Source organism: Gadus morhua, chromosome 12 (genome assembly GCF_902167405.1).
Source record: "Gadus morhua chromosome 12, gadMor3.0, whole genome shotgun sequence".
Lineage (NCBI taxonomy): Eukaryota > Metazoa > Chordata > Actinopteri > Gadiformes > Gadidae > Gadus > Gadus morhua.
In genome coordinates this window covers 20,412,032-20,433,299 of record NC_044059.1, presented here as the reverse complement: position 1 = coordinate 20,433,299, position 21,268 = coordinate 20,412,032, and the positions used below count along the sequence as shown (strand labels likewise).

At 43.7% G+C, this 21,268-nt stretch overlaps 2 protein-coding genes and 1 pseudogene across 8 annotated transcripts; 1 reads left to right on the top strand and 2 right to left on the bottom strand.

The window, feature by feature from the left end:
* Positions 1-97: 97 nt before the first annotated feature.
* Positions 98-6,142, bottom strand: uchl5 (ubiquitin carboxyl-terminal hydrolase L5). The gene is made up of 11 exons (XM_030371677.1): positions 5,919-6,142; positions 5,457-5,520; positions 5,270-5,375; positions 5,020-5,145; positions 3,886-3,947; positions 3,526-3,656; positions 3,321-3,384; positions 2,549-2,651; positions 2,177-2,290; positions 1,016-1,114; positions 98-615 (listed from the first exon to the last, which is right to left on the bottom strand). The coding sequence occupies exons 1-11, from the start codon at positions 5,992-5,994 to the stop codon at positions 571-573; spliced, it is 990 nt and encodes a 329-aa protein (XP_030227537.1). The 5' UTR covers positions 5,995-6,142; the 3' UTR covers positions 98-570.
* A 258-nt stretch (positions 6,143-6,400) lies between these two features.
* glrx2 (glutaredoxin 2) lies at positions 6,401-8,893 on the bottom strand. Of its 7 annotated transcripts, none has more exons than XM_030371684.1 (5): positions 8,635-8,887; positions 8,427-8,481; positions 7,854-7,917; positions 7,391-7,567; positions 6,401-6,904 (listed from the first exon to the last, which is right to left on the bottom strand). In XM_030371684.1, the coding sequence occupies exons 2-5, from the start codon at positions 8,477-8,479 to the stop codon at positions 6,746-6,748; spliced, it is 453 nt and encodes a 150-aa protein (XP_030227544.1). In that variant the 5' UTR covers positions 8,480-8,481; positions 8,635-8,887; the 3' UTR covers positions 6,401-6,745. The 7 variants fall into 7 exon arrangements, with proteins under 7 accessions (XP_030227544.1, XP_030227546.1, XP_030227545.1 ...); XM_030371686.1 differs by having other exon boundaries at positions 8,640-8,884; XM_030371685.1 differs by having other exon boundaries at positions 8,602-8,883.
* Positions 8,894-11,084: 2,191 nt separating this feature from the next.
* On the top strand, positions 11,085-15,345 carry LOC115555041 (uncharacterized; annotated as a pseudogene).
* The last annotated feature ends 5,923 nt before the right edge of the window (positions 15,346-21,268 follow it).

The following is a 21,268-nucleotide window of genomic DNA, read 5'->3' as shown; positions in this document are numbered from 1 at the left end:
GGCTTCAATATCATCTTTCCACTGAGAAGATTGAAATAAACAATGTCTTTCAGGACTCAAATGTGGTCCGTCCGTTGACTACTGCATGAGCTGTGCATGGTGAAGTGCCACACTGGCCTTATTCTTTATTTTAGTTAAATGTAACCAACACAAAACTGGTGAACACAGCGAATAAGGAATGCATACAAAACTAGCTACAGTTGGAAAAAATAGCTAAAGGAAAAAATAAAGAAAAAAAAACAAAACCCAAGCATCTAGACATTTTATTATGAAAATAAGACAACATTTGAACACAGCTTTCCTTCAATCATGCATTGCAGCTGACAGACATATGGTCAAGTGGAAGGTGTTTCCTTTCGTAATATGTACACACAGTTCAATCTTTTCAGTCTACCACGGCAACTGATGTGTCTGGTAGGAAATGAGAGTTTTGATGGACTATTGACCAGGATTGTGTTTGTCCGTGCATTTGTTGAATATGCCTGCGTTTAGGCATGCAAGTGTAGACAGGATGATGGTGGATGGGTGTGCGTGTGTTTTTTGGGGCAGCATCAATGCTGCAGCCTGATCTCACTTGGCCTCCTGTGCTTTCTTGGCACTCTGCTTCTCTTTGGCCTTCGTGGAGACAAGACACAGAAACATCAGAGGATGTTGTTTTATGTATGAAACAGCATAATATCAGGGTCGAAAACAAGTGCAGCGCATAAGGTTATGATGCCAGGCAGTGGCCATCATTGAGGTCATAAGATACAAATGTGGTCTCCCCTGGTAATACACTTGGTAATACATACAATTCTGTAATAAAGGCCTTTTCTGCCATCTAGTGGACAGCTTTAATACTGTTCAGACAATATCCTATTTTTTTGTTTATTATGGGGTCATCATTGAAGTAAACCCGATTTTGTAGTCTGGTGACCATCTGTCAATGCCACAATGCACATACATCCCTTTTGTTAAACAGCTTACAACTTCATTTAGACACGACAATACAAACAAAAATAATTGTATTAGTTACCTTCTCCACTAGGGGTATCAACTGTTGATGTTCTGCTAGTGTTTTTAGTAGCTCCATAATGAAAGGTAGGTAGTTATGCTTTCGTCGAATATTCTCAACCTGTTAATTGCCGGAGAAAGAGATAAGCCATTAGTTTCTTATTCAGCATTTTAACTTGCTTGCAAGTAAGAAAGCCCACCCATTATACCATATGCATTTTTGTGCCAAAAATTACAAAAAACCGAACTCATATTCTTTAGAACCTATTCTATTAAATACATGTTTACTGTGTGAAAGCTCAAGAGTCTCACACCTAAAGTGTGATCCACTTGCATTGTTAGCAAATCAGTCACCCAACATTGCTTGGTGTCATCTTCACAGACATAATAGACCCTTTATAACATTGTCAATTTGAATTAATTGCATATTCTATGTTGAAGTTAAATCTAATCAGAAAAGCTGAGAAAAGGACATTCCTGCAACTGTTCAACAATGGCACTTGATGCACTGGATGAGGTATTCTATTGCACAAATTGTTTCAGTCAATAGCTTATGGGCTGAAATGGTATGCTCTGTTGTCAAACCCTTATATACATTAGATACAGCAGCGCAAAGTATTGCAATATATATTTTTTAAGCATGTTGTCCAACTCCTTTTTCTGAACAAATATGCCAATATTCTAAAATGAATGTTACAATTTTGTCGATGAAGTTGCCGTCAACAGGACTGGAGCAGTACATTTTTTTGTTTATATTTCTCAATTTGATTCAAGCTATTAGTAACTCTTATTTATATAATTATTCTCATGATTATATTACTCTGTTATATCTGCGTTGTTACTCTTTGTATTTAAATTGTTTTAAGTTATGTGCTGGGAGCTCAGCATTCATGTAAGAAGTCTCCTATTCAGAGAATAATTACTAAGGTCATGGGTCCTGAATGTTCAAGTTTTTGCACTTAAGTTAATGTGTAGAAGATAATGTTCATAGAATTTACCAGTCTTATTTTCCTCATTTTTTGTAATCCCTTTGAATAATATGGGGGTCATAAATCAGTTCACAATACATCGCAGAATCTAATCGCAATAATTGCTGTATCGCAATAATGTTGAATTGTGGCCCAAATATCGCAATACCATTGAATCGTCCCATCTTTGCCAATTCCCTCCCCTAATAACCAACCTTATATCTTTTGAGTTTCTGATTCTCCTCCTCAATAAGCAACTGGTATTTGGCAATCTCTGACTGGATGGAGCTCAGAAAAGTGCTACTCTGGTCCGTGTCCATTGGTTCGTCCTGTGATGGGAGACAAGACGCAAGAAGATGAAAACAGAGGCTTCAAGTACATGTAGAACAAGTCATGCAACTATAAATCCCCAAATTATTTACAGTACGTCCATTATTATTTTATTTTTTGGACAAAATGTACAGATTTTACACGACGAGATAGTATAGCGTACAGTGCATCCGTAGTTTGGGCTAGTAGTAGGGATATAATTATATGTATAGACAGTTCAGAAGGCAGCACTGAGTGGGCAGCTTGACCCCACTTGCCTCTGTAAGCTGGGTCTGAAGCTCTGCTATCTTCCGCTCATACACCATCTTCCTATCTGAAACGATGGCCATCAGGTTGAAGCGGATCTCCCCTTCACTGTACCTTTTGGTGGGGACGACAGGGTTAAACAGGGACCACATATTAGGCACTTACAGTAATCAAACAAATAGACTTGCCTACTTTCAAACAGAAACAAAAATGACAAAAGGAAACAACATTGTATTTTTGGATACAGTAACATTTAAAGGGATACTTCACCCATTTAGAACCGGCGTTCTATCATTATAAAATCGCTATTGTAATATAAATAAATATATAAATAAATATCAGTCTAAACCAATCTCCCCTTTGCCCATTTTTTCTCATCTAATTTTCTCCCGAAATGACGTCAAATGACGCGTTTGACGTAATTTCGGGAGAAACCTCTTGTCCCGCTAGAAGGGCCGAGGACTACAACACACTTTTGGTGGCAAATTTTTCCTCCAATAAGGAATGAGAGGGGGCGGGAGCTCACGTACTGAGGGGGAATGAGGGGGACGGGAGACCGACAGGTGGGCGGGGCAGCGAGCGCAATGCACTGTGGTAGTTTGAGGTTTTCTTACTTTGAGCCAGAGAGACCATGAAAACACTCCTTCTGCCTTTTTTCAGGCTAGGATGATAACACATTGAATTATTTAATTCATAAAACCTTCATATTCCCACCGGTGAAGTATCTCTTTAATATAACAGAATAACATTTAGTTGCTAAACTAGACAAAGAAGAACACTCACTTCTGTATTCTCTTCTCGATCACTGGGCGAACTGCATTGATCCAGTCATCCTGGTTGCAAACACCTAAAAAAGAAAAAGCATCAATAGCTTCATAAAAAAAAAATCGGTTAAAAGTCAACATCTGGCCATGGCCCAAAGATAATGTGGCATCATCATGTGGCATCACTGTTCCGGTAATTGTATCAGGCAACATATTTCCCCTACCCAAGTCAATTGGTCCCTCCCGGAGTCCATCCAGCTCATACAGTCTACCATTGACAGGGACGTAGCTGACAAAGTGAAAGGCATCCTCATCCTTCGCTGAAGACTTTGCATCAAATTCAAACATTTGCTGTCTGATGATCACAAAAAACAACATGAATCATGCTGCACATTGTAAGAAACAGCAAGCTTATTTCACAAACATCAATTTGGCTTCTGATGGCCATCGTCCAATATCTGACATTTTATAGAGCAAATGATTGATCGAAAGAAATATCGTAGTATAATTTACAACGGAAAAGTTTCCTGCATAACGACAACACTGTATAATGCTTTCATAACAAGCTGCTTGCTGAAGCTTACCTGGCAAAGCCATTGTGAACTTGTCTGATAACTTCAGAGTTGCTTAGAGCCAGGCCTTTCATCTAAAAAACACAACAAGTCAGACGAAGTATCGCACTGGTCTGCTGCATAGACCAGTCACAGCATGAACAGAGTGCTTGCAACAATCGTAAAGTTGCAATGGATTCAGATTTTCTAAAGGAAGCGTGGTTAATGAGTGACATATTGGATGTCAAATAAGGGTGCACTCACACTAGGCCATCTGGCCGTGGCCGTTTTCACAGTCGAGTCTGTTAGCCATTTGGGAATTTCGGCTCCAAATAAGCAACAGACTCAGCGAAGTGCGAACTGTGTTCTCTGTGTTGTTGTCCATTGTTGTTAAAACTATGACTGGCGGCAGACTTTATTATGGTCCATGCAGCGGACGCTTGGTGATGACGACGTGATGACGTATGTACAAGAGCCTACTGTGGCCAGGCCACAGTTGCGAGGGCCAACAGCCACGGCCAGATGGCCTAGTGTGAGTGCAGGCCAGAAAACAATGGGGCCAGTTGAGCACGGTTAGGTTTGTAAACGGCCAATGGCCACGGCCATCTGGCCGTGGCCGTTTTCACACCTAAACGTGCTCAAATCTGCCAGTGTGAGTGTGGCCAGTCTGGTCAGGCCAGGCCAATTTGGCCACTTGGGAGAGGTGTGCTGCTACGGTACGGGCCGCTACGGTACAGATGCTAATGAGCCGACACACGCACACGCACGGCTACGCAACCTGAGCTGGATGACGTATAGTCCATGCGACGACAACGGACATAATAAAGGCGACGAGCCTTCTTTCCCATTAAACGGTAAACATGTATCAAAATAAGCAACAGACTCAGCAAAGTTCGAACTGTGTTCTCTGTGTTGTTGTCCATTGTTGTTAGAACTCTGACTGGCGGCAGACTTTATTATGGTCCATGCAGCGGACGCTTGGTGATGACGTGTTACTTACGACGTGATGAAGTATATACAGGAGCCTACCGTGGCCAGGCCACAGTTGCGACGGCCAACGGCCACGGCCAGATGGCCTAGTGTGAGTGCACCCTCAGATACTCAAAGTCACAAGAACAAATTCAAGAAGAAGGAAGAACAAGATTTACTATGAAAATAACTACATACTGCAGCGTCAAAACTTTGTGAGAACTCTCTGAACTCTGTCAGTGTTTCCCCCAGCAACATGTCAGAGTGGGAACAGTTGAGCAGCACACTGACTAGGGCCTGGGTGGCACAGGCATTGTTTATGACCTGGAAAAAAAAACACAACACAGTGAAATGAAACAGATTAATCATTGGAACAAATATATATAGATAATAATATAAGCAATCAACAAAATGGAAAAACAATTTACATGAGAATATTCCAACAAACCTGTTTGGCAAAGAAGATATTTTCTAGCCTCGAATCTTGTACTATTGAACCGGCAGGCTCCTCGCCTGGCTGCCACTTGAACAAGAAAATCAATCCGTGAACTGGTCTGGAAAACAAGTGACAAACTCAATACCCCGTCGATACCGATTTGTGTCAGCAATTCAGTGGGATGAAGCTGCGTTCTTACTTGAGGTTGTCGAAGTTCTCTGGCTCCATGCTCCATATCTCCTCAACCTGGGAACCTTTACAGCCTGATAAGAAACACCACACGATGGTAGTAAATATTTTGTATATATGAATACGTTTCATCAGATTTACACTAAGCATTAGCAATGCACAAACGGCGAGTCTTGCATCACCGTCTGGTACACTGTGGACGCTGAGTAACGCTAGCTCGCTTACACACTGTGTTATTCGACACTACATATTGTGGAAAGTGGAGGAATCTGGAAAGAATACGCTCTAGCAATCCCGTCCGATAGTCTTGTCGTGGACCAGGACTCATTAATTTCTCCCGAGACATCACAAAAACATCCTTGCTTGTGAGTATGACAAGTCTGCAAGCTGACAAGCTCCTGATATGCTAACCGCTAACCCAGCTAGCCTTGTTTGTTACCACGTTAGATACAACAACCTCTCGACCACGTACCGAAGCCTTTGATCAGCTCTGTGAACACTCCCGGGTCACTCTCCATCAGACACCATTCCCCTGCACTTCCAGCCATGGTTGTTTGTGATCTAACCAAACGGGCACACGCACCGACAAAACAAAAAAAGTAGCTGTGATGATAGTGCTGCTAGACTAGCGAGGCTACACTCGGCTCATTCTCTTCAGGAGACCCAGTGACGTAGACGAGTACCGAGCCGTGAGGTGGCGCGCGTTTTGCGACCTAGCGCATCGCTTTACGTTGATCAATGGAGATAGTGTTGGCACAACAGGCATTGGAAAAATAATATTACTATTTTCTTGTTTTCGAATGTAATTAAATTTGAATCATAATGTAAGGTCCCCACCATACGAATGGAATATTTTCAGAATACATGTCAAACAATTAATACAATGGTGCAGTAATGAATGCATAATATAGGCAGGTTATGTTGTTCCAAGTCATCAATCATAAACCAGAGGGGTAAACAAGAGCTCCTTTAATTGCACATTTTTGTATAGGTGCATTTATTACTCCACTTTAGCTCCCGTCAAATATGTAGGAATATTGCAAACATGATCCTGCGTAATGACATGTAGCATCAGTATGCTATAAATTAAAACGTTGCGTAGTTATTTAAAACATGGCAGCTTTAATAAGACTGTACGACCATAGATATGACGGATAAAATGGTAACATAACATCAAGTATTCAATATATTGCTATAAACAAATAACATGGTAATACTTAAGCAATGTACTATGTTCAAAGTACAATCAAAATAACATTCAATAAATAGAGTTCCGGATAAAACTGCAAGAACGGTTAGTCATTTAGTCGCTTCAAAATGGCCGCTGCCCAAGCCTTCAGAGGACGTACAGCAGGGAGCACACTGTTCGATGAGGGGCAGTAGCTTCCCCTGCTGGTGGAGCTGCTGGGTATCCGAACCACCTCCAATGCAGTTCCCATTGATGAAGACCCTTGGAACCTAAAGAAATGACAACTCTTTTTAAACCACTTTTGTTTCAATGAGTTTGAAATGAGTATTGCCACGATGTTTCATGCATCAATTGACACTCCTTATGGATAACATTGTATTACTCTCGAAGGGAAAAGTGTTTTAGCAGCCTAAGTGGACAGAACAATGTGGATACGATAGATTCAATTTCTCTCTCTCAGTATGTACAATGTACATTACAATGTATGTGCAATAAAGAACAGCAGCAGAAGACAATATTCTGCCAGCATATGGAAATAATATGGACAGTGCGGTGTGAGGTTGAATTAGGAAATGATATTAGGGTTTTAATAACACATTATAGTTTTTTATAGATCTGTTTGTAAGCCCTGCCTAGAGCCATATAGACATGCACTTCAATATACGTACAATCTTAGTTTGCCATAAGTATAGCTAAGTAGAGCTAAGTATAATGTAACTTTATTATTGATAATGGAGGCACGGCTGCCTTCTTACCGTTCTGGCCCCAGTCATCTGAGCTAAGGCCTCTTGAACTCTTCTCCCATCATCATGCTCATCCAGCTCAATCACTTTGTAATTTGCACCGATTTCATTAAACACATTTTTGGCCATCCTACAATATGGGCAGGTCGTCTTGGAAAATATCACAATACAGTTATGTGACACAACCTCCTGAAATGACCAAAAAAAACCTGGTTAAAATAAATGTATAAAACAAATCTGAATTGTCCTAGTTAGTATGCCCTTGTTCAGAACTTATATTGTTAAGATTGCACACTCAAATCAAATTGATTGAAAAGCAAAGCCATTTTAAATCTTGGAAACGTATAGAAAGGCATTTCTCACAACTTCATCCCAAAATACAGTTTCAGCTAATGAACATGAACCAAGGTGGTTTGTTAGGACAGCTTAAGAATATACCCTAATGGAAATACCACAACAGTCAAAAACATCTCACCTGGACGTATTGTGAACATCCTGGGCCAGGCAAACTAGCAGATGAGGATGTGAAATTCCCCATTCTGAAAAACAAATACGTTCACCATTCACTACAGCTTACTACACCGTCGATTTTTTCCAAAGTTTCAACATGATTTGTCTCAAGCCACTCAGCAATCATTCTTAATAGCAATTGACCTTCGAAACTTAAAGACATAATAGTAAGACACGGATCATTGATTTAAAATAATACTGAACACCATCCGGAAACCTTTAGTCTGGGAATCATTGCCTCCATGATTATATGGACGGATCGTTTTAACATAAACATTTGATTTTGCAATATATGTTGGTCAGTATATGGGCAGGTGCAGTTTGACTATGTATAATGTGCTTAGTCAGGATTAGTGGTTGATTTTAAACTAAAATTGTCCACCTGTGTGCGCCGTAGGTCATTCAAGAGAATAATATAATAATATACCACTGGCCACACGTACCAAGTCGATATGAGTAGCTCATATAACGTAACAGTAATTAAAACATGCAGACTGTTAGAACATTCAACTATATTACATATAACATATATGCAGACCTTCGGCAACCGTCCCTTGCGAGCCTAGAGAGACACCCCCCTCGAGCAAACATCGCTAAAAATATTAACAACAAACAATAGTCAGTCTTTTGGACAAAAGGAAACATGCGGCTACTGTTGACGTGATTTTACTAGCAAAAACAAGGTGTCTGGACAGGCTGCTAGTTACTATCACCTCTTTGTCCCTCTGTTTACTATTATATCACACCTTACGTGTTCCCCGGAAGTAGTTCCTGTGCGTTCACACCAAAAGCTGTAAAGCGTTTTGAGCGATAAACGCCCATTCACTTTCTATTAGACATGAGCGATAAAGCGATAGGAGCGATAAAACGCTTGAGCGATAGCTTTAAAGCTGTAAAGCTGTAAATGAGAGTTGAAAACAGCGCAACTCTATGAAAATGAGATAGTAGCGTTTCAGCTGTAAATGACCGCCAGCCAATCGGAATGTAGATGTCTCTCACCGGCGTGGGCCCCAGTAAACATACGCGAGAACTTTAGTTCCTAGTTCCTACCACACATTTGTTCCTTCATCATGGTGCTTGAGAGAATAATCGCGGCTATTGCAGCCTGCAGGGCATCGCATTTGTCCGCGATTACATAGCTAACGTGGTCTTATTATAGCCCGATCATTAACTAAAAAACACATCGAAAGAATAAAGCATCCAGCATATGATTTCAACAATGTAATGAGGGCCTACGCAATCCGCATTACGCAAAATGGATGGTCGCACAGTGGAATGCTGATGGAAACCAGCGGACGAACGTTGGGTGGAGATGTGCGCGCATTTCAGAAGCAGGGAGATACCGCACGCAAATCTATTTCTAATTTGTCAGTTTGCCGTGTGTCTGCCTGTCACAAATGCTCCCCTTGAGCGGATCTTTTCCATAATACACAATACTACACGCACACGCACACACGATAGCGATCAACTAAGCTATAATCTAGCATACAGGCAATTGCTCCAATAATTAGTTATTCAGCGTTTCATGTATAGTATTCTTTTCTATTGACCAAACGCATGACTATCTTGTGTTTTTGTGACTCGGCATCAGCAGCAGCACTTGCCTCAACTACGAGCGTGTAGGCAAAAAGCGCGGCTCCTTTAAAATGAAAAGCAAAATCGCAAGAGCGATATGAGCTGTAAATATTTTTGGACAGCGTTGCGTTTTGAGCTATTCTGAGAATTTGCATCTACAGCTTTTGGTGTGAACGAACAGTTATGCATGATACCGCGTCTAGGGGCCGATAGTGGTACCCTTCTTCATGTTATGACTCACCCTGTATTCCAAAACCCTACTACCATACTATTTAGTATGCCGGAAAAATATTGAGTATGTCCCAATACATAGCATGGAAATTGTAGTATGCCAAAATGTTGTTGTATTACATCCAGTCGCGTGTCGCAGGATGCAAGCAAGCATGCTTTTTGGGCTATTCTGCCCCACAATCCTCTCCGCACACAGTAGAAGATATGAGGGAGGCAGATGTGTGAATCGACATCACCTGTTGTACGTTCCAATTGTATGCATACTGTGTGCAACAGTACGTACGTTGTAAGGTTAGCTGCAGTACGAACTACATGTCAAAATAAAAAGTAGTGTTTCATCTTGGATAATCCATGCAAAACAGTGTGCGTCACAAGCCTAATGAAAAAAAAATACCAAGCACATGCAATATAGTTATTGCGTTGATTCAAGAAGCGTGACCTTTTAACAGGCTATAAAGTAGGTACAGGCAATAAAGTAGTAGTAAAGCAGGGTTGCGTTTACACAAGCATGTTAGTAATAGAAAGCAAGATGATTTTCAAAATGTGTTCATGACACATTCAATATGGGCTACCCCTTTTGTTTTAGATTAATGGGAACAAATTCAAGGAATGTTATAGAGAAGGTTGATATAATAGCTGTAGCTCTATTACATTAGTTCCAAGATTTGAGCAAGTTTACCCGGGCCAAGACAACCTCGAACCATCAGGAGCGCAACTGCCTGGGGGGTATGCAGACAAATAGCAGGCACCACGTCTGCCTGCACTTATTTTCCCCAAAGGACACAGTGAATAGGTTGGTCAGCAGAAATAAAAACAATGGGAATTTAGGTTTTTATGGCCTCACTAGTTTAATTATTCCTACCTGATGTCATCATTGGTCTCCTCTATAGCAGATGCCATGATCGACCTCATGGTTGTCTCCCTCACCCCTTGCCTGTGTTCTTATCCACTGAGTCATATAGTCAAACAACCATTATTTAAAAGCTTTGAATAAATTACACATCTTGCTATTGCATTTTTCCAATATAAATAATATTTAGAAATGAATCACTTGGTATCAAGTGGCTGTTCCTATACTTCCACCTAATATTAGACCAACCTGTTGCCTTCCCCTGTCTGTCCTGATTCTTTCTCTCTCTTCTTCTCTGCATTCTCTCCTTCCTCAGCCCTGAATGATATGAACTTTGTATTTAGGAGGTTTAAAATATACAGTCAAACCACATAAAAAAAAACAGATTTTCTAGTTTTAAATTCTATCCTTAGCGGATACATACTATGTGAACACGTTGGACCCAAAACCCAACAAATGTAAAAAGGGAGTTTAAAATGTATATTATTTTTATGTCAATAAATTGTGTCAATGCCTTGAGCAACTGATACAGCGCACAGGGATCACCCCTGATGAGACGCAGGAGGAGCCAGGCCCAGAGTCACCCCACAGTGCTCGGAACCTCCAAGTACCAGTAGCCCCAGACCCAGGCAGAGTAACCGAACATCGTCGGGTCAAGTGGCCTCCGGCCAGTAAGGAGAGACAGTGGCTCCAGTTCGATGATGATGCGGATACGATCCTAGAATCAGCAGCCAAGGGCGACACAGACGGGAAGCTCAAACCCATGGCAACCATCATCATCAGCCTTGCTGTCGAGAGGTTTGGTACAGTGGAGAAGTTGGGTACCAAGACCCCCTACATGAACAACCATAGGGAAGAGAAGATCAGCCAGTTAAGGCAGGAGCTGCGGGTCCTGAAGCGGCAGTACAAGGTAGCGCGAGAAGAGGAAAGGGATGCACTATCAGAACTTCGCGGCATCCTCAGGAAGAAGCTCACCACTCTTTGAAGGGCAGAATGGCACAGACGGCGGGGGAAAGAGAGGGCCAAGAGGCGGTCTGCCTTCATCGCAAACCCCTTTGGAGTCACCAAGCAGTTGCTTGGGCAAAAACGAAGTGGAAACCTTGTTTGTCCCAAAGAGGAGATCGACAACCATCTCTGCAACACATACAGTGATGCTGCTTGGGAGGAAGACCCAGGTCCCTACAGATCTTTGATAGACCCCCCAGGACCCACCACAGACTTCAACAGCAAGGAGCCCAGTTGGAAGGAGATTCAGGAAGTTGTCAAGGCAGCCAGAGCCAGTTCAGCCCCTGGACCAAGGGGAGTGCCCTACAAACTATACAAGAGGTGTCCCAGACTCCTTCACCAGCTGTGGAAGATCCTGAGGGTTATCTGGAGGAGGGGAAAGGTAGCCCAACAATGGAGATTTGCAGAACGTGTCTGGATTACCAAGGAGGAGAATGCTAAGAACATCGAGCAGTTCAGAACGATCTCGCTGCTCAGCGTTGAGGGGAAGATATTCTTCGCCCTCCTATCCCGTCGGTTGACGGAGTTCCTCCTGAAGAACGAGTACATCGCAGGCATGCAAACTAGTCACCTTTCGGCGAAATTCGCCGTTTTGAAGACAAAATTGACCACTTGTGTGATTCGTGGAGATCCGTTGAGAAAACATTTTGGGGGGGGGGGGGGGGGTCTGATGGCCAGCCATGGAGTCCTTGTAGCGCCTGCTAATACATTCTCAATGGAGAGGCGAGTGGACAGAGAGAAGGCGCAGCATTCTGTCAGGCGGCACGACAAGTGGGCGCACTCCTGTGGAACTGTCGCTTCCGTGCTCGTCGAACGCATGCGCTCGCATGCGTTCGAAGCCGCGCGGACATCCGACAGCGCGAGCGGAAAGTCGCCTACCATCTGAAACGGCCAAGCGTGAGCCCAGCGGAGCCTTTAAATGCCTCGTTTCCACCGCCGACAGTACCCTCATGGTTGGCCGGATGTCGATCGCCGCGGCAGCTACGTAAACATCCCGAAGGTGAACGACGAGAACTGATTCCGAAAACAAAAATAACAAAAATGGTCACGTAAATAAAACATACAAACGAACCTAGCTTCGTCTCCCCGCGACCTTATATTATCTAAAACGTTCTCATCGATTCAGCCAATGAGAGTGCAATCGCGTTGCCATGGCAACACGAGGGTAAACAAATGATAAGGCACCACCACACAAGTTAAGTAACGATCGCTGTAGGCTTCAATATCATGCAAGCACCTTGGTTTTCTTTTTATTTTGTTCTACATCATAATTGCATGCTTTAATAAAGTATTGTCTTCTTTAATAGGTCCATGCTCCACCTCCTTGTTCGCCCAAGCTAACGTTTTACGCGACATGTCCATTGTCCAGAATAATACCTCGCGGTTTGTTTTTATCCCCATGTCACGCCCACTTTTGGCGGTGGAAACGCGAACCGTGCCGCAACTTTGCGAACCGAACCGAACGCACCCTCCGGTTGAAACGCGCCAAAAGAGAATTTTTCAGCGGGTCACCAGTTGTGTTGATACATACTAGTCGATATAGCCGAGAGAAGTCGCTCGAAAGCGGGCCCTTGAGACACTGGTCCAGACCAAGAAGAAAAATAAATAATGGCATACTCCTATTGCCCTGTCCTCCCACCTCTTTTTATTCTTCTCAATATTCTTTCTTAATTTTGTAATAAATTATGTACCTATTGGGGCTGCCCTTGCACATAATAAATTAATGCTTTGTTCTTAATTGTGCGCAGTCCTGTAATTTTTTTTAGCTTGTGACTAACCCTAATACATTAAAAAATGTAAAAGAAAACTCCCCGGAGTATAAACCTGGAACCCTATAGTGGGTCTGTGTTTTTCTCAGCTCACGCATCATTCTCACCTTTTTCACCCCGAGCCAGTTTGCATGCCTGACATCGACACCTCTGTACAGAAGGGCGGAATCCCAAAGGTGCCAGGATGCCTCGAACATACAGGTGTGGTCACGCAGTTCATCAGAGAGGCAAGAGAAGGGAAAGGAGACTTAGCAGTGCTGTGGCTCTATCTCACCGACGCTTATGGATCCATTCCTCATAAGCTAGTGGAAACAGCACTGGACCGGCACCATGTCCCAGGTAAAATTAGGGACCTTATCTTGGACTATTACAAGTGTTTCAAGCTGAGAGTCACCTCGGGGTGCCGATGGATCCTTCAGGGCTTGGAGAAGATCATCACCTGGGCTCGGATGTGTTTCAAGCCTGCAAAATCTAGGTCCCTGGTGCTCAAGAGAGGGAAAGTGACTGACAAGTTCCGCTTCTCTCTGGACGGCACCCAGATTCCATCAGTCACGAGAAACCCATCAAGAGCCTCGGAAAGACCTTTGATTGCACCCTGAAGGACGCTGCATCCATCAAGGCCACAAATCGGGAGCTGGAGGCGTGGCTGACAGCAGTGGACAAGTCGGGTCTGCCTGGTAAATTCAAGGCCTGGATTTACCAGCACGGTGTTCTCCCCAGGATTCTGTGGCCCCTGCTTGTGTACGAGTTTCCAATAACAACAGTACAGGGCTTCGAGAGGAGGATCAGCCGTTACCTCCGTAGATGGCTGGGCCTGCCACGAAGCCTGAGTAGCATCGCTCTATACGGGCACAACAACAAACTGAAGCTCCCCATTAGCAGCCTGAATGAGGAGTTCATGGTAACCCGTGCAAGAGAGGTGCTGCAGTACAGGGAATCCAGTGATCCAAAGGTCTCCCAGGCTGGCATCGAAGTCAGGACTGGAAGGAAGTGGAGGGCGCAGGAAGCAGTCGAGCAGGCGGAGTCACGCTTGCATCACAGCGTGCTGGTCGGCCCAGTGGCATCTGGACGAGCAGGGCTTGGTAGCGTTGCAACCACACGCTACGACAAAGCCCTGGGCAAAGACAGACGCCGATTGGTCCAAGAGGAAGTGATAACTGGCGTGGAGGAACTGCGTGCTAGCCAGATGGTGGGGATGCGACAGCAAGGCGCATGGACGAGATGGGAACAGGCAGTGGACCGCAAGATCTCCTGGTCTGAGCTTTGGCAAGCTGAGCCTTACCGGATCAAGTTCCTGATTGCGTCCGTCTATGACGTCTTACCCAGCCCATGCAACCTCTTCTGCTGGGGCAAGGTTGACGCACCAACCTTTTCTTTTGTGCCTCAGAAGGGGAACGCTAGAGCACATCCTCAGCTGTTGCTCCAAAGCCCTGGGAGAAGGACGCTACACTTGGCGCCACGACCAGGTGCTGAAGGCGATAGCAGAAACCATCTTCACCAGCATCACCCAGAACAAGCCTCTCCGACCAGCAAGGCAGGCGATTGCTTTCATTCGAGCAGAGGAGAAGCCTAAGCCCAAGCCAAGGGGGGCAGCGGGACTCCTTGGAACCGCACCGGACTGGCAGATGAAGGCCGACCTGGGAAAGCAGCTCAGATTCCCAGAGCACATCGTGGAAACCACCCTGAGACCAGACATAGTTCTGTTCTCAGATTCAACCAAACAGGTGGTCCTACTGGAGCTGACAGTTCCCTGGGAGGAGCGCATGGAAGAGGCAAATGAGAGGAAGCGTGCCAAGTATGCCAACTTAGTGGAGGAGTGCCGCAGACGGGGGTGGCGTGCCCGGTGTGTGCCAATAGAGGTGGGCTGTAGATGCTTTGCAGCGCGATCTCTCTGCAAAGCATACAGCATGCTTGGAGTCACAGGTGCACGTCAGAGAAAGGCCATCAAGACCACCACAGAGGCAGCTGAGAAGGCCTCTAGAGGGCTGTGGATCAAGAGGGGCGATCCGTGGGTCCATGCTACTTAGACAGAAGTTGGGACTTGATCAATCCCGGCTGGGTCGCCTGGTTGAGGGTGTATGATGTTGCGAGACCCGAAACACCCAATGACCCCAGGTTCCATCACTGATGATGTGTCTAAGTGCATCAATAGATGTATGTTAAACTACTGTGAACACGTTGGACCCAAAACCAAACAAATGTAAAATGGGAGTTTAAAATGTATATTATTTTTAATTATTACACGGCTCTTCTCAATGCCATGTAACTCTCCGTTCACTTGCATGGGCCTTCACAACTTCCGGCGGTGTCCTGTTCGCCCTATCGGGGCTTTATTTTCCCGCGTTCTATACTTTATCCCTTACCTTTGTAGACTAATGGCCGCCACATTTGAATCATCCTACTTTTAAGCACAGGAAAATTATATTTTTGGATAATAATAATAATTGATCAGTTTTTTATAGCGCTTTTCTAAGTACTTAAAGATGCTTGACAAATAAGAAAGGAATACATACAGACAGACAGTACAGACAATCAAACAAGCGAAATAAAAAAATAAAATAAATAAACAACACCACAACAATAGGCAACACATTAAGAGAGCGGGAGAGAGTGGAAGATGGCGGAGGATGATTTGTCAGATGTTGTAGGTGGTCCTGAAGAAATAGGTTTTAAGTTGACTTTTGAATGAAAAGAGTGTATCAGAGTTTCGGATAGCCAGAAGGAGGGCGTTCCAGAGGGTAGGGGCGGCGATGGCTAAGACTCTGTCCCCCAGGGTGCGATACTTGGTCTTGGTGATGGAGGTGAGAAGGTTGGCATCAGCGGAGCATAGGCGGCGAGTAGAGGAGTGGCGATGGAGGAGATCTGTTATGTACGAGGGTGCAAATTTGTTTGGCGCTTTGTAGGTGGTGGAGGAGAATCTTGAAATTGATGAAGTTGACGGAAGGTGGGAGTAATGTGTTCTCTGGAGGGGGAGTTAGTACGCAGTCGGGCAGCAGAGTTTTGAACGTATTTTAATTTTTGAAGAAGAGTGGAGGGGAGGCCATACTGAATGCTATTGCAATAATCGAGTCTGCAAGTGATGAAGGCGTGGATTAGTGTTTCGGCAGCTGAGGATGAAAGGGTGGGTCGAAGGCGTGCAATTTTGCGGAGGTGGAAGAAGAATGTTTTCATGACGCTGTTTAAGTGTGACTTGAAGGAGAGCGTGGGGTCCATGATGATGCCGAGGTTTCTGACCAGGGGGGAGGGAGTGACAGAGTGACCATCGATGCAAAGTGAGAAGTTCTGGGAGGTGGGGATGATGGTTTTTGAGCCGAAGATGATAATTTCAGTTTTATTGCAGTTGAGTTTGAGGAAGTTGTGGTCAATCCAGGTTTTGATGTCCGTGAGACAGTTGGTGTGAGTGGATAGGATGGCAGGAGTAATGGCTGTGGTGGTGATGTATAGTTGGGTATCGTCGGCGTAACATTGAAATTGAAGACCATGGCGGCGGATGATGTGACCTAGTGGGAGCATGTAGAGCAGGGGTCACCAACCTTTTTGACCCTGAGAGCTACTTCATAGGCACTGAGTCATACGAAGGGCACCCAGTTCTATACACTCTTCTGAAATAACAAATTTGCTCAGTTTGCCTTTAGTTATATATTACTATTAATGATTAATGATACTCATCTATGTGAAGACATGTTAATTAATTAAGTCATGTTAGTGATTTCTCACAATAATTATCAACAATGACTTAAAAAAGGTGGGAAAGAGTTGTTCAAGAATGAGTAGTGCTATTTTTAGAACAGGCCTGCGGGCGCCTCATGTGGTCCTTGCAGGTGTCATGGTGCCCGCGGGCACTGTGTTGGTGACCCCTGATGTAGAGGATGAAGAGGATGGGGCCAAGCACTGAGCCTTAGGGGACTCCGTGTGAGACAAGGATGGTGTGGGATTTGTGGTTGTTGATGGAGATGCATTGGAATCTTTCCACTTTATCAGTATCAACTTTATAACTCCGTTTTTACTGGGTCTATTTACATAAAAACAAGACTGCCATAGAGATTGAAGCAAAACAAAATAACCACAAACAAGTCCCTTTATTTTTCTTTTCATGATCTGTTGATCAGTACACAGTTGCAAGACAACAGTAACCTGTCGTTTTACTAGTAGTATATTTAGCTAACCTGAATATTTACAAGCCTCCTCTTGAAACACTGACATAAAAACTACTGTCTTTCAACCATTTTGAAAAGCTTTCTTTCATCCCTGCGCACTTTTTCTCTTTCCCAATCTTTCTTTTTCTATTTTGTGACCCCGAGAGCTTTCTTCTCTGCCTTTCCATATTTAGGTAACGGTCATCAGATGACAGGGACACGGGAAGTCAGGCCGAAGGGGGGTTGCTGAGAGAGAGTCTATATAATGACGTCATAATAAAGGCTGCGCAACATCCATTGTTTACAGAGACGAGATGACGGGTGACGTCACATTCAGGGCTCCGCTTCTGATAAACCCTCTACTGGTGTGAAAAAAGAGTTCTGCCAACTAGCCACTGTTATTCACAAACGTTAGCAAGTAAACAATGTGGAAATTAGAGTCAACTCAGCTGATACTGTGCTGAATTTGACACACTATCAACATGCCGACAAGTTGTTGCGGTCCGGGATTATACATAACGTTATAACAAGGATTCAGGAGGATATTTCTAAAGGTTTACAAAGGAAAGTGACGATAAAAGAAAGCGTTAATTTTCGTCCAGAGTTACGAGTTGTCAGATATGAGGAAAGTGACGGTTTCTCCGTCAAGTGAACTGTCTGTCTTTGCTCTTTTTTTGCCAACCAGTTTACGTGCGGGATTCCAGAATCAAAACGACAACATTCAACGTGTCTATTAATATGGCAGCAAGATTTTACACCACTTTTAGAATGTTTACTACAACAGATGTTGAACACCAACATGCTTACGTAAAATCAGCATAGTACCATATTCATCCATGGACAGTTCTGCGTTGTGCGTCATAGCCCACGTCAGCCTACACAGACAATGTTCTAAATAAAATAAAATGATAATATGATAAATATCATAAAAAGGGTGGATGTCAATAATTTAATGAAAAATCATGTTGCATGATAAAAATTATACAATTTTTTTTTATTGATTTGTTCAGAAAACTTTCTCACTTGCAGTTACAGCCAGGGGCCGCAAGGGGGGGGGGGTGCTGCAGCACCCTAAGCACCCCCACTTCCCGCGTCCCTGTCAGATGACAAAACGATTCAAATGAAAACACTCTGACGCTCGCCTTCAGCGCGTGCTCGAGGGGGCGCGCACGGGTGCGCCGTGTGGGAGAAGGAGGAGGGTGGAGGGAGGCGATGGAGCGGGGGGCGCCCTGACGTTCCTCTGTTATTGATCATCATATCATTTACACAAACGCGGTTAAATACAGAAAATGCAGACTCAAATAATTTTACTATCGCTTTGGCGCCCCCTCTAGTGCGGCGCCCCGATGCAACTAAATCTATCTAAAACGCTTGAAGCTTTATAATTGCAACCTTATCATTGAACGTTGAGAATATTCAGTCAGTCTTTTAAAAACCAATGAAAATGCGGACTTCAGAAGAGACTCTTCTGAGAGTCATGGTCAGTTCTTGTCCCTCCTACTCCCAAAACGCAATGAAAGATCTGAGCTGTGAACAGTGACCAGTCCCTGGAAGTCCCACCCTCTCTCTTCCCAATACCAACAGATTTGAAGCAACCGACTCCAGGCACCGCTCTCGTGAGATGAGAACATCTGAGAACGAGGTGAGGGAAAGCCTGTTTGGATTTAACATACACTGTGTAGCAGTGCCCCAGAAATTAAAGGCGACATATTATTTTGTTTTCCCAACAAGCAAACAAAGTAGGGGAGAGCCGGATCGATTGAAACACGGGACGATTGAAACACAGCGATTTCCTCGAAAACCACGCAAGGCTTTCAAATTTCGTCACTACGTTCAGCACGCAAGACTGACCAACCCCGGAAAATTTTGTGTGATGACGTCCCACCGTTCAAATGTTATCCCCCAAAACCTGTTTTCGAGAGCGCCAACTAAAAACATAACATCCCCGACTAACAGGAATAATCCGATAAGTCCCGAAATAAAATGTTTGGCCACACTACGTTATTTAGCAACAGGGGAAATGCAACTTTGCAATGCCGACGATTTAAAATTATCGCAACCATTAGTCAGCCCTGCCATAAACTTTCCTTTGGACATTCAACAATTACACAGGATCAAAGTCAACTTCATGGCAATTGCAGGTATGCCCGGTGTGGTCGGTGCTATTGACGGGACGCACATAAAATAATTGCGCCATCAAAAGACGAGGACGTGTTCGTCAATAGGAAGAAAGTGCATTCCATCAACACGCAGGTTGTTTTTGATGCAAATTTTAACATAGCCTACTGGGTGTTGTTGTAAAGTGGCCTGGATCTTCAGCTACCCATGATTCGCACATTTTAATGGTGAGCGGTCTGAGGCAGCTTTTTGAGATGTACCAGTTGGGTGTCACTTGCTGGGTGACAGTGACTATCCATGCAAGACGTGGCTCTAGACACCCTACCTCAATCCACAACCGGGAGCACAGTTAAAACATGTAAGTGATTACGCAGATTACGCTTAGTCCTATGCGTAAAACACATCGTATTGGCTCTTTGACGCCTTTTCTTTGTTGAATCCATATTTATTATTGTTTACTGATTTCTTCCATATATGCTAAAGCACACAAACATACACGAAATGTTGTGGAGAGAGGAATTGGGCAGATGAAACGTCGGTTTCATGTCCTCCACGGCGAAATACGCCTCACCCCAGAGAGGGCAAGCACAGTAATCACTGTATGTGCCATTCTACACAACCTCTGCAAGCGGAGGAACATTCCACAGCCAGACGATGATGATGATGATGATGATGATGATGATCAACATTACAAGGAATTTGGCCGTGTGGAACCGAGTGGACAGGCATTTAGGGATCACTTTGAAAACACATTTTAGGTAAACACCTTGGCACAAATCAGTCAACACTTGGGTAGTTCATAACATTTATTTTCTTTTAAATTTTACGTGTTTTTATTGTTTGCTTTCTCTCTCTCTTGAACGTGCAGGCTACAGCGTCATTATCGTGGTCTGCACAAAATTGTCATCATGCGTGTATTCTGCTAACTGCACTATAACTACTTAATAGGAATTCATTTCTAGCCTAGGCTATCTCCTTGTTTTTCGGTGATTCAGTGGGCTCGTCTGAGCAACCAATCACCGAACTGACCGCTTCTAAACTCGTGCACAAGAATTGACGTAATCCATAGCAACGGCGCGTCACTCTTAGTTCACTCTTTGTGATTTATCCTTAGTAAGAGTAGGTCTCAGCGGCTTTTGAATAACTTTTAAGAAAAAACTCCTACGTAAAATGTTTTAGCGCGAGTTAGGAGCACTCCTAGCGGTAAGATAAAATGCTTTGTGAATACGGCCCCAGGAGTCATGTTATCCGGTTGACGTGGTAGTTTTTGTTGAAAATAAGTAAAAGGATGTTCAACTGTGTATCCCTGAACATGACTTAGGACAGGGAAATAAGTAAATTTAATGCAAATGTAGTCGTCCAAAAGAAGAAAGGTGAGTTTTAATCGAAATGTGCATCTTGACAATTCCGCACAATTACGCACGGCCCAATTTTTTTTTTTACCTATTTATATTATGCGGAATTATGTGAAATTTTAGCAATGACGAGTACACTACTATGTTGTCCGGTATATTGCATAAAAACAAGAGCAAGGTCAATCGTTTATGTTTCAAATATGCTGTTTCATTCGTCCTGCATGTGTGTTTCAAACGTGCCGACTAGGCAGGGCATTTGAAACAGATGTCAACCTCCGTTCAAAGTTAAAAAACAGCTCGATCATCCAACATATGTATTAAATTACACTAAGAGAGCACAC